Raw genomic sequence first — 12780 nt, 5'->3', positions numbered from 1 at the left:
GGTCTCACCATTCATTCACCTGACCCAGCACCAAATGTGAGGGGTTTTTTGTTCCAGTTTTCTGACCCTTCCTACATAAACCTATTTATGTAGCTTATTTTTATAGGATCTTCAGGAAAAACTAGCACAAATTCCAGCACCATCACAAAACCCAGCTTGCAATGCAGTTCAAAAATTCATTTTCAGGTAATCCAGCAGATGGCACAAGAGGACAGATGCTGAATTGAAAATGGGTTGCCTTACCTTTCACATAAGCTATCTTCTTCATGATGGTTTCCTGAGCTTGGTGCAGAGTCACCAGCACAATGCCTCCAACTTCACCATAACCCCAGACCACAGCTCCAGCTGGTTCTTTCTGCAACACCATGTGATCACCAATGTATGAAGCAAACCGAAAATTAACACCTAGGAAATTCATCATAGAAGCAGAATAGTTCTATTACATAAATATATTATAACCAGGATAAGCAGACAAAGAACATACAGTCTTTATGTAAAAGCCCTTGAATTGGACATAGTATATTTACTCCCACAATCTCAAACTTATTCTTCCTAATAATAGCCTAACCCGAACATGTGCCAACATTTTACATCAAAGTGTAGATGAGTAGAAATCAATTCTCAAAAACCCATTGCTATCCAAGCATCTTCCTCCCCTTATTTCATGCAATTTATATCTTGATTACCTTGCTACTCTTTATGCTTCAGTCCTAAAAGGTTGCCTTTCTCTTCTCCTACCACTAAACTCCTGTTACATACTTAGAGTTAGGAATTTATAAGTGAATCACTGTCTTCTAATCTGCTGTTAAGGTTTCTGATACCTATAGTAGCCAAGACTAAATTAGAAGGTCCTAGATGTCAGAGTCCACTTTCTTTTACCAAGCAAAATTTCTGAGCTCAATAAATACCTATTGAATTAACAAACTAAATTATACATTTCTCTGATTTGTTCCTTTCTTTCTTCTGGTTTTTCTCTTTTCTATGCTTGCTCATCCTTCTATCAATAATGAGCTTTCTTAAACAATTCACTATCATCACTTCCTGACATGTTAGAGGTCCTGATGTGATGATTACTCCCAAGCACTTATAGATGTCTGCCAGATAGATTATCCAAAAGTATTAATGCTCCTATTATCTTCATGGTAAATATAGGGACAATAAGGCAAAGATGAAGTCAGAGAGAAAAAAAGTATGACCACAAATCTTTAGTAAAATTCATCTATTGCACAAACTTAAATTGACAAAAGGACAAAAAGGAGTGAAGTAGAAAATGCAGATTCTATCCTGGAGATTCACTAACAAGACTGAAGCAAAACTCACTTTAATGATACAGTTCCTATTTTTTAACACTAAGTTTATATTGAAATGTTTTATTAATAACAAGCTTATTATCTAAATTGTCTCAATAATATGGCCATCAAAATGTAGCTAAAAAAAGTACATTATTAAGTCACATTCTAATCCTTAAAATTTTGTGATCTAAAGCCAAATGATAGACAGGAGAGGGGATTAGAATTAATGGAGATGGAATTTTCCTTTCCAGAAGTTACAAATAATCTTGCAATGTTCCCTAGGCAATATCTACTAAGGTGTCCACAGTCAAAGGAGTCACCCACATACTCTCGGTGGACAGCCACTTTGAGCAAGAGTCCAGTCATTAAGACTTTTCTTCTATTTATAATGAACCATCCTAGTTCTACAGGGCTGCTGAGGGATAGTTAGCAAAATGCACCAAGAAAAGAATACAACATCCCAGTGATTGCATAACCATATAGGCAGTTTGCCAAAAGTAAGGCATATGTGTGGGAGGGCCTTGTCTTGGATAGGTGCTTCATACTGAACAGAAATGATAACCAGGAGCAGAGGAGTTAGATGAGGAGAAAAGGAGTAAATTGGGGGAGATGAAATGTAAAAAACACTTGCTGTACATATAAGCCCAAAGAATGACCTCAGTAAAGAAATGAGGGCAAATTGTAACACAGAGGCACAGGGGAGCTTTCCAACTCAGTCTGTCATCATCAAAAAACTTTTATGAGGCCAATCATGCACAACTCTGCAATAGATCTGAGAATCATAAAATTTTAGAGCAAGGGAAGACTTTAAAAATCGTCTATCTTACCTTTACAAATAAGAAAACTGAGGTCCAGAGAAGTCATGTGACTTGCCTGAGGTCACAAACTTTATTATAGATTATGTTAAATAATCCCAGGTAATGGGACTTTTTCCACTTAGGTAACTACTTTTTTTCAAGGACACCATATCCTGAGATAAATAAAAGATACAATATTCCTTGTCCTCAAGGAGCTAAGATTCTTAGACTGACACAATGACAAAAATATGTGATTAAACATTACCATGGTCAATTCCTCCCTTTTTTTTTTGTACTTTTCTTTGTATCCCATAGTGCCTTGCACTTTTTTTTCCCCCCAGAACTGTGATTTCATGGAGAACTGGGAAATCCCATCAATGTACATCTACAACTATTTGGCAACTTAGAATCTAGAGAGCTGTCTAATATTAAAAAGTTAACTGATTTGCCTCAGCTAGGTGACTCAGTGGATAGAGAGCCAAAGCCTGGAGATAGGAGGTCTTAGGTTCAAATATAGCTTCATATACTTCTTAGCTTGGTGATCCTAGGCAAGTCACTTAACCTCTATTACCTAGTCCCTGCCACTCTTTTGCCTTGGAACCAATACTTAGTAATGATTCTAAGCCAGAAGGCAAAGGGTTTTTTTCAAAATGTAATTGATTTGTCCATATGTCAGAGAAAGAGCTTGAACCCAGGCTGTCCTAAAATCAAGGCTGGCCTTCTATCCATTATGCCATGTTGCCTCTCACCTGACAACATAAGACAGCTCTCAATTATGACCTCTATGCAGATAAATCACCTTTTCATATATTTAGCCCCAGTCTCTCTTCAGAGTTTCAGTCCTGAATACAAACTGTCCATCAGACGTTTTAAATTGGATATTTCAGGGACATCTCACCCAAAATAAAACTCATTTGCTTTACCCCAAACCTACTTCTCTATCAAACTTTCCCCGAGTTCTGTTCAAAGCACCACCTTATGGTATATAACCCGGGAGTTTTGACTCTTCACTCTTTCTAACCACATATATATATAGTCAGTTGCCAAATCTTGCTATTTCAACTTCCCCATCTTTGGAGAATTCATTTCTCTTTCTACTTACAAAGCCACCACCCTAGTTCAGGCCCTAATCATCTCTTGCCTATACTATGGTAATAACCTAATTATTTGGTATTTCCCTCCCTCAAATCTCTCCCTACACCAATCCATCCTCTAGACAACAGCCAAAATTATTTTCCTGAAATTCATATCTGATAATGTCCCTCTCCTACTCAATTCATTATTTCTCTGTCACATCAAGCAAAAAAACAGGAACTCCTTTGTTTAGCTTTTAAAGCACTTTACAACCTGGCCCAAACCTCTTTCTGGATTTATACAGTACTTTCCTTCTCAGACTCTAAGTTCTACCCAAGTTGGGTTTTGTTCTTAGTAATTATCAGTTACCCTATTTGATTGATATCATCCTTGACACAAACATCCCAAAAGAGATTAAGAGATATCAGATACTATTTTTCCCATGCACAGTTGGTGGCAAGTTTGTTCTTGTTAAGCCCATAACACCAAATCCCCTCCCCTCCACCAGGAGATCCTCATACAGCATTCACTCTCCCATTTCTACATTTTTGTACCAGCTGTTTCCCATACCTAGAATTCACTTTCTACTCACCTCTTCATCAGAGAGAATCCCTCAATGCCTCCAAGACACAGCTCAATCACAACTTTCTCTACATAGTTTTTCCTGAACCTCACAACTGTTAGTGTTCTACCTCCTTAACTAGTAGTCTTTATCTACCTTTATTAATACATTTATTCTACATAACATTTGTATTACATACTGTCTGCATTGACAGAATGTAAGCTCCTTGAAAGTATGGAGCATTTGTTCATATTTGTATCTCCAGCAAGTACAGAAATATTTGGCACCTAGTAGGTACCTAATAAATGCTTGCTAATTAAAGTCTACTTAAATTACCAAGGACCCAAAGCAAAAATATGAAGATATTTTTATAATAGAGCTTTTTTCTGTGTTGTTGTCAAATGCACATACAATACTCAAAAAAGCATTCCAAACATTTACATTTTTTTTTAATTTTACAAATTTTTTCTTTCTTTAGGAGTAGAGCGGAAAGAAAGTAGTGTTGTGCCTTGAATTAGGCTGAGGGAGAAGGGGGAGGAAAAAAGAAGGTAAAAAAGCAACAGTAACATATATTGACAGATAACAGAGAAAAATTAAGACAGAGGCCAAGTAAAAAGCTTAAGTTTGCTTTTGAGATGAGAAAAAGATAGAGGAGGGGTAGATGGAGTCATAATCCTTTTATTAGGGAAAGGTTTTATTTCCGTGATGTTCAGTTACAGATTCCTGTTCCCAAAGCAGAGAGAAGGGTGGTTCATGAATGTGACTCAATAACCATCCTACCTATAGGGAAGAGGAGATTCAAACAGCAGTATCTGCCCAGAAGCTAGGCCCAGTGAGATCACCTCTCCCTCCTTCTCTATTTCTTCAGGTAATCTATCGTTTGTCCCTTGTATATAGCTGAAACTAGGCCCTAAATCATGGGTGTGCCTGAATATTATTCGGAACTTGTGGCAGACAGATTTTGTATGTGTTAGGCCAGTGAACCCTTCATCTCCCCACAGGGCCTTCCTGAGGCAATATTACCCCAAATCGACCATCGGGGCAAAATTTTAGTACCCACTACCAACCCTAGAAACTTTAGTAGTCAGGAGTCCACTACTATCCAAAAAAAAAAAAACCCCAACCCTCAGGCGTTAATGTAGCGACCACCAGCCCCACCTCCCAGTGGCCCAACTCATTCTCAAAGGTCCCTTCGGGTCAAGGGATGAAAGGGCCTTTTGAACCCTTCTGGCCTTCAGGGAGGACCGGGACCAGGAAGTAACACCCGGAGCCCAGTCGTGGTTGAAGGTGCAAGGTCACCGGTCCCTACCTCACCTGCTCCGCTGCCCTCGCAGGGCCCCCAGAGCAACGCCAACAATAGCAACAACCAAAGGGGCGAGACCATCGTCATAGTTCCGAGGGACCCAGGAAATGGCCTGCAGGTCTTGGGGCGGGGACAGTGTGAAGGGAGGGGTCGACTGGGGCGGGGCTGAGATGAGGGCGGGGCTCAGCCCCACCCTCTTAAATTTCAGTACATGAAGCGGCTCGTGATTCCTCCAGAAGGACGAATCTAAGTTTTTTTTCCTGCTCAGCCGCCGTAGACGGGGAATCTGTGGAGAAAACGGTTACCCGGCAACGAAGAGAAACAACCGGAACCATCGTCACCGGCAGCCGGAGAAAGAAGAGGTAAGGATGGTATCCCGTCTACTCCGTCTCCACGACTATTGGCTTCCCTTTGCCCCTTCTTACTTTGCCCATTCGGCAAGCTCCCCGGAACCCTTAAGGAGTCTGCTTCTCACACCTTAGGGCCCGGGACGGCCTCCTCTCCGATAACGGAGATCTCCCTAGTAGCGACTCCCAGCGCCCAGAAAGTCTGCCTCAAAGAGGGTCGCCGTCAGCCAGCCCCTGCCAGGTCCAGGATCCATCCCTCTCTCTCCTCCGGCCCCCCAAACCCTATCTCCAGCCGGACTCGAGATCTCTCCAGGAACAACTCTTTCTAAAATGATCCAAACTTCCTTCTTCCCTCTGTCACACCTCCTCCCCCTGGAGCCACAACCACAACATACCCTTCCCATTCCCTGTGGCCTCAGCCCTTATTCCAAGCCGGTCCCTCCCACTAGGGACCTGTCCAGCCCAGCCTAAGGGATCAAAAGCTTGATTGGCACCTCGCCACCCTCTTAAGAACCAATATATACTTTTGCATCAAGATAGGAAAACTGGACAAGACGGCCAACAAACATAAGAACTCTAAAGCTTCTGAAATTTAAGGACCCTTCCCTGAACCTTGTTTTACCCCAGAAACAGCAATTTAGCACATCTAGAGAATAACATGACTCCCTTGTGGATAAATAGATGAAATAAAGATTGAATTTGAGGTTCTTACATCACTTAGGCCTTGGTATGATGGAGGGCCTCTTAAGGTTGTACTAGTTCTTGAACAAAATTTTCCTACAAGTTTTTATTTTTAGACAAGACCATGTCTACATCTTCTCTGAAGGGGAGCTCTACAGCACTTTATAACTATAATATTTAATTAACTGATGGTTTACCTTAACCATAGATTATTTCTGGGAAATAAGGAGGTCTCTGGTATTTTCCCCTGGTAGACCCAAATAAATTAAAATACAAAGAGCTTTTAAAAGAATTGCATCAAATCCACATAGTTTGTTGTAGAAATAAATTATTTGATCCACAAATGGGTCTTCTTTCAGAGTGTTCCCTTACTATGGAAGGAAAACTTACAACTTTTTCAAGGTATAGATGATGAACCTGGGTTGGACTCAAGAGAAACTGAAGTAGAAAAATATTTGTCTATCAGAAATCATTTACTGTTAAGATTTTAATTGTACAAATGAAGTCTGGAAATAGAGGTTAAAGTCAGTACTCTTTAATGAATCTCTGTGTACAATAGGCAGTTCCTTCTAAAGAGATGTCGATTCCATTCTCCAATACGCACTACCGAATTCCACAAGGATTTGGAAATCTTCTTGAAGGGCTGACACGGGAGATTCTGAGGGAGCAGCCGGACAATATTCCAGCTTTTGCAGCAGCATATTTTGAAAACCTACTAGAAAAAAGAGAGAGTAAGCTTAAAATGAGCCTTTTAATTTAGTGTTTGTTTTTAAGTTAGACATTAATCATCTAATTTTCAGTCAAATTTGCTTGAGGGTACAGTGAAGTATCTCCAGTGGATTGAGAACCAGGCCTAAAGAGAGGAATCATCCTGGGTTCAAACACTTCCTAGCTGTGACCCCGGACAAGTCAGCCCCTATTGCCTAGCCCTTACCACTCTTTTGCCTTGGAACCAATACACAATATTAATTCTAAAATGGAAAGAAGGGTTTAAAAAAAGAAAAGAAATTTGCTTAAGGAAACCCCCAAGACAGGTGATATTCTAATATAAGTTTTTGGCATTTGACATAGTAGTCAAAAATATGTGCCTATTTAAGTTGATGTCCTTCCAATAGAAGAGATTTCTTATGTGGGTGTCAACTGTATTCCATTTTGCTCATTTTAACCTGTTTCTTTTTGTCCTTCATATTTGGTCTTTCAGGGTCTTACTTAGAAAGACAAGATCTAGAACACATTCGATCTGCTCCTCAGCTTTCAAATAGACTGTACCTAAATCATTGACTGTCTCTCCTATTCTGAAAAATCTTCTGAAAGAAATTAATTGAATTCCCTAACATATCTGAATATTTCTCATTTTTTAAAGTAGAGTGTTCTGTAACAGAATACTATAAAGTTTAGATTAAATGGGACATAATTTTGCTTTTCCAGGTTTATTTTAAACAGTCCCACGCCAAAAGTGATTACTCTCCTTTAAAGGAAATTGCCCAGCTCTATGACAACTACTTTTGTTGTTCCATTCCCTACCTCCCTCCCTAACCCCTCCTCCCCACTGCCCCCATACCCTCAAGGCCTTATTCCTGCCTAGAGACAGGAAGGGGTCTGCCTTTTCACCCAATGACCAGTTGGGGGGAAAATCTATTTCACTTCTATCTTTGGAACTCTCCCAGGTTTTCACCCATATAAGTCAACAGGATCATGTGCCTAAGAATGATTGGTAGGAGCCAAAAGTTATACTAAAATCTAATCCTGACTACAACAAGCTCTCTGTTTAAGCCACACCAATCAATATCCTTGATGAAATTAGTCCAACAGTGGGATAAGGTGACTGGGAAAATGCATATGTTTCAGCAGGGTCTTGTTTTGGTTCATTTTAGAAAGGGAGACCAATATAATTCAAGTAGCATCCCTCCTACACTTCACAAAGTTCCAATTCTTGCCCATTCCCAGCATTGTTAGGCACTACTGCCCCACCCATTTTTCTATACATCACTGATCATTTCAACATTTAATTGTGATTATATCATGAAAATGCCTGAGATTTACTGTCTATCAAGATATATTCTCTGGAGGAAAAAAAAAAAAGAGAAATCTTAGACTTTGGCCTAAAATGTGAAGTGTTATAAGCAATAACTTAATTATGTTAATACAATATTAATTTTATGCATTAAAGCAATGCAGAAACTTTATTCATTTATGTAATTTTAGAACTCATTAACCTTTCATTACAAAAATATCGAGTCACTATTTCCAGATCAGGGTAATTAAAGCAATCCCAGATTAATGGCCTGTAGGTCTTTCAACTAATACTATTTAAATACTTCCAGCTTCTGCTGATACAGATCACAGCCCTTTCTACATCTTAATAATAGACTGCTTCATTAATTGCCAAAGCTGAAAGAAATCTTCACCTTGTGGCCAACATAATTGTGAATATGCCTCTTAGAATATAGATTGGAACCTTATGCTTTACTGACATAGAATTTTAGAACCAAGGGTCACTTCCAAACTATGTGTCATCAGAATAGGATTTAAGTGTAAGCAGACTAATAAAAGCCACCCATGTCCACCAAATGTAAACTGTCTACCCCTGTCCAGGTTATTTAAAAAAAAAAAAAGAAAGAAATTAACATTTTTAAAAGGGAGTAAAGAGATCACAGTTAGATCCTTCCCAGATAAAAAAGAATCTCCTGGAATAAAAAGAACCAAATGATCTTAAATGACTGATTTAAATGAGAAGTCACAATTCCAAAATAAACTACTTTCTTTCTCTGCCCCTCCTGCTTTCTTTTCTACTTTACTTTCATCTCTTCCTTTATCCAACTATATCTCCTTGTCATATTTTTAAAAACAACCCAAATTGCTCCCAAAATATTTTTAGATTATGTGTTGTGAGGTGATTATATTGGTATTAAGAGTTTCCTATGAGGAAATTCCCTTTACCAGTATAGATGGGCACCTAGAGAATTCTCTTGGGAATTATTGAGAAAGTAGACTTGCCCAGAATCAGTTATATACTCAGTATGGAAAGACATGAATCTAGCTCTCCATTGGCTTTGAGGCCAGCTATCTACTGTGTCAACACTACCTCTCATGGAAACTTTCAACGTAATAATAGTAACTTTTACATCATAATTTGCAACATAAGTCATTCAAGGGTTTACAGGACTGTGTTTTTATCTGCCATATAGAAATTCATGTTAACAATAGAAATCTAATAACATTAACCACCCAAATCTTCAGAGATCCATTTTAGGGATCTTTCTCTCTAACTGAAAGTTTTAGCTAAAACAATATGGAAGGCTGCATAATTATATCTCTCTTCTTTAGGTATTAAACCAATTACCAACTTTTTTGTATTGATCCTCTTTTCTCTTTCATTTTTCTCCTTTTCTCTTTTTATCTCCTGCCCCTTCTAACCCACACAATGTAAAATGATTTTCTCCCCAGGATGACAGTATTAGGTGGGGCACAGTAAGGTAACCAAGTATAAAGTTGGTAATCAGTTCAGTGTGTTGTACTTAGATAGACTTATATTCAAATCCTGCCTCCAACATATACTAGCAATTTGACCCTGGGAAAGTCACCTATTCCCTCTCCACTTGTAAAGTGGGGATAATAATAGCACCTTCCTCAGATCAAATAAGATAACATATGAAAAGTGCTTTGTAAACCTTAAAGCAACATATACATGCTAGATATTATTATTAATAGATATCCCCTTTTGCACTAGGCATATACCAATATATTCCTGGCTATAAAAAATAACTATAATTTGTCAAAAGAGCTTGTTTTAACTTTACTCTGAATTTACCTGAACAAACTCACAATAATTCTTCATTTATCTTTCAGAAACCAATTTTGATCCAGCAGAATGGGGGGCTAAGGTAGATGACCGCTTCTACAACAACCACGCTTTCAAGGTATAGCTCTCTGTTGCTATTGGCCTTAGCTCTGTCTTGCTGGCCTGGCTAAATCTTTGTAGATATGATTAATTTCTCTTGGAAATTTAAAAAGGGAATACATATCATAAAATTAGATATTTAAAATGACTTTTTTTCTGGCCATAAATCCTATTCTAAAAGATTCAAAACTTATACACCATTACTTGACTTGTACTAAATATAGACCTACATGGAAAAAGAATGTTCATGCAATTTCTACAAGTAATTCATATAAAAATGCTTAGTCATTATTTTCCCTTTATTGTGATGGATTTACCTTGTTCATTCCATATTTTGTACATCTTAGAAAAAAATAACCGGCTCTGTGACTTTGAACAAGTCACTTAGATGCCTTTGAACCACAGTTCCCTCAACTGTAAGATGGAAGGTTTAGATGATTTTCAGAGTTCTCCTTTCCAACTTTAGAATTCTCTAATTCTGCAATCACATACTGGTATTAAGGATACCAGAGCCTAGAGTGACAGAATAGATTTTTTCTCTATTTGAAATGATTGGACCCACTAATCTAGTATCATTAAATACAGTATATTTATCTGAGATAACTGGCCCATGGACCACTATCCATAGTGCACCAGCATAATATTAGAACACAAAGAGAAGAAACTAAGCTCAGCATTTTGAAAGTTTCTCTGGGAGCTTGGCAAAATGTCTGCAAAAGCCAAAAGAAATGGTGATGATGATTTTCAAATCTTTATAGATACAGTTTCAGGATTTCTGCTTCCTTTTTTTAATATAAAGCCTTTATAATTGGCTAATGAGCCCTTAAGGGTCTTTGAGTGGGCTTCAAAAAGCTGTTAGCCAGGTGATTATTTAATATTTATGCTATTATAAAGGAAGCTTCAAATATAAAATGAGATTAAGCTGGCAGTCTATTAAAATTCCAAAATATTTTTCACAAGAAAAGCATGCTGACTATATCTCTGTGGGAAGCCAATAAGAGAATAGATAAAAATCTGAGACTCCTCTTTTGAACCCCTTTTGTGATCCTTGTGATTTCTTGTTGAAAAGTATTGTGACCTTATTGAAAAGCTTTTAAGTTCCTACCAAACCTGAATTTAAAGGGTTAACACTTTTAACACAGCAAGGAATGCTGCTGCCTGTTATAGCCAAAGCCAAGATATTCCCCAACTTGGCTTTCTGATAAGAAGCCAGTCAAAATTCAGCCTTGGCCTTGGTCTATTCTGAAGCCAATGTTTTGTGTTTTGATGTGACATAATTTGTAACGTCTGTGCATCTGCAAAGTTTCAGGGGGGTTCTTTTGTGGGAAATGAGTCTTGAAATATATACATAATAAACTCCATGCTCCTGGAGCCAGAGCTGGAAGCATGAGGTAAAAGACAACTCCCTTGTCCTGTCCTTATTTCCTTATCAACTAAACTGTCCTCATCCGATTATCAAAGATGATAGAGATCTCCACACTATTCTATACTTCTGAAATCAATTTTTAAATCATAGATTTTTACATTTATTCATATTAGATTTCATTTATTAGATTCAGCTCAATGTCCTAGTCTATCATGATCTTTTTGGATCCTGTCATCCAATATGTCTACCATCCCTTTTATCTTTGTAATTATCTACAAATAAAAACAGTAAACATCACAGGGGCAATCAAGCACAAATACCTAAGATGCTCAACTGAGAGAAATTTCCATTAAGCCCTTGCCATACAGCCAGTTCTGATTGCAACTTTATTAACATCTAGCATATATCTCTACTTTTCACAAGTATAATAGGAAAAATTCTCTCAAATATCTTGTTAAAATCTAGACAACATTTATATACAGAATTTACTGATCAACTCATAACCCTATCAAAGGAAGTGAGATTTGTCTGGCATGATGTGTTTTGATGAATCTATTCTTGCTCTTTGTAATCAACACTTCCTTTTCTAGATATTTACCAGCCATCCCTTTTGAAAATTGGAACATTTGCCTTCAGTTATGCACTACCCCTTATGCTCTCTACAATTTCATTTTTTTTTTTTGGACATGACCACTGTGTGGATTTCTTTTATTTGATGATACTTTTTTTTAAAATTTAAACATTTATTAATAATCATTTTTAACATGGTTACATGATTCATGCTCCTACTTTCCCCTTCACCCCCCGCACTCCCCCCACCCATGGCCGACGCACATTTCCACTGGTTTTGTCATGTATCCTTGATCAAGACCTATTTCCAAATTGTTGGTGGTTGCATTGGTGTGGTAGTTTCGAGTCCACATCCCCAATCATGTCCACCCCGACCCATGCGTTCAAGCAGTTGCTTTTCTTATATGTTTCCTCTCCTGCAGTTCTTCCTCTGAATGTAAGTAGCGTTCTTTACCATAAATCCCTCAGAGCTGCCCTGGGTCATTGCATTGCTGCTGGTACAGAAGCCCATGACATTCGATTTTACCACAGTATATCAGTCTATGTGTACAATGTTCTTCTGGCTCTGCTCCTTTCGCTCTGCATCAGTTCCTGGAGGTCTCTCCAGTTCGCCTGGAACTCCTCCAGTTTATTATTCCTTTTAGCACAATAGTATTCCATCACCTGCATATACCACAGTTTGTTCAGCCATTCCCCAATTGAAGGACATACCCTCCTTTTCCAGTTTGTTGCCACCACAAAAAGCGCAGCTATAAATATTTTCTTACAAGTCTGTTTATTTATGATCTCTTTGGGGTACAAACCTAACAATGGTATGGCTGGATCAAAGGGCAGGCATTCTTTTATAGCCCTTTGAGCATGATTCCAAATTGCCAGCCAGAATGGCT

At 38.2% G+C, this 12780-nt stretch overlaps 2 protein-coding genes across 3 annotated transcripts in view; one reads left to right on the top strand and one right to left on the bottom strand.

Moving 5' to 3' along the window:
* SIAE (sialic acid acetylesterase) overlaps positions 1–5118 on the bottom strand; it is a 52850-nt gene extending 47732 nt beyond the window's left edge. Inside the window, exons 1-2 of the mRNA XM_044668362.1 lie at positions 5040–5118; positions 244–405 (exon numbers count right to left, since the gene is read on the bottom strand). Of these exons, the coding sequence (XP_044524297.1) occupies positions 244–405; positions 5040–5115 (238 nt within the window). The 5' untranslated portion in view covers positions 5116–5118. The remainder of the gene's footprint in view (positions 1–243; positions 406–5039) is intronic.
* A 133-nt stretch (positions 5119–5251) lies between these two features.
* The window catches only part of SPA17 (sperm autoantigenic protein 17), a 19316-nt gene continuing 11787 nt past the window's right edge, over positions 5252–12780 (top strand). For both annotated transcript variants that reach the window (XM_044666190.1, XM_044666189.1), the window contains exons 1-3: positions 5252–5390; positions 6616–6787; positions 9906–9976. In XM_044666190.1, coding sequence (XP_044522125.1) covers positions 6634–6787; positions 9906–9976 — 225 coding nt within the window. In that variant the 5' untranslated portion in view covers positions 5252–5390; positions 6616–6633. The remainder of the gene's footprint in view (positions 5391–6615; positions 6788–9905; positions 9977–12780) is intronic.

The sequence above is a fragment of the Gracilinanus agilis genome, chromosome 3, assembly GCF_016433145.1.
Source record: "Gracilinanus agilis isolate LMUSP501 chromosome 3, AgileGrace, whole genome shotgun sequence".
Taxonomy (NCBI): Eukaryota; Metazoa; Chordata; class Mammalia; order Didelphimorphia; family Didelphidae; genus Gracilinanus; species Gracilinanus agilis.
The sequence above is the reverse complement of the archived record's forward strand: the minus strand, read 5'-3'. Positions and strand labels throughout refer to the sequence as shown.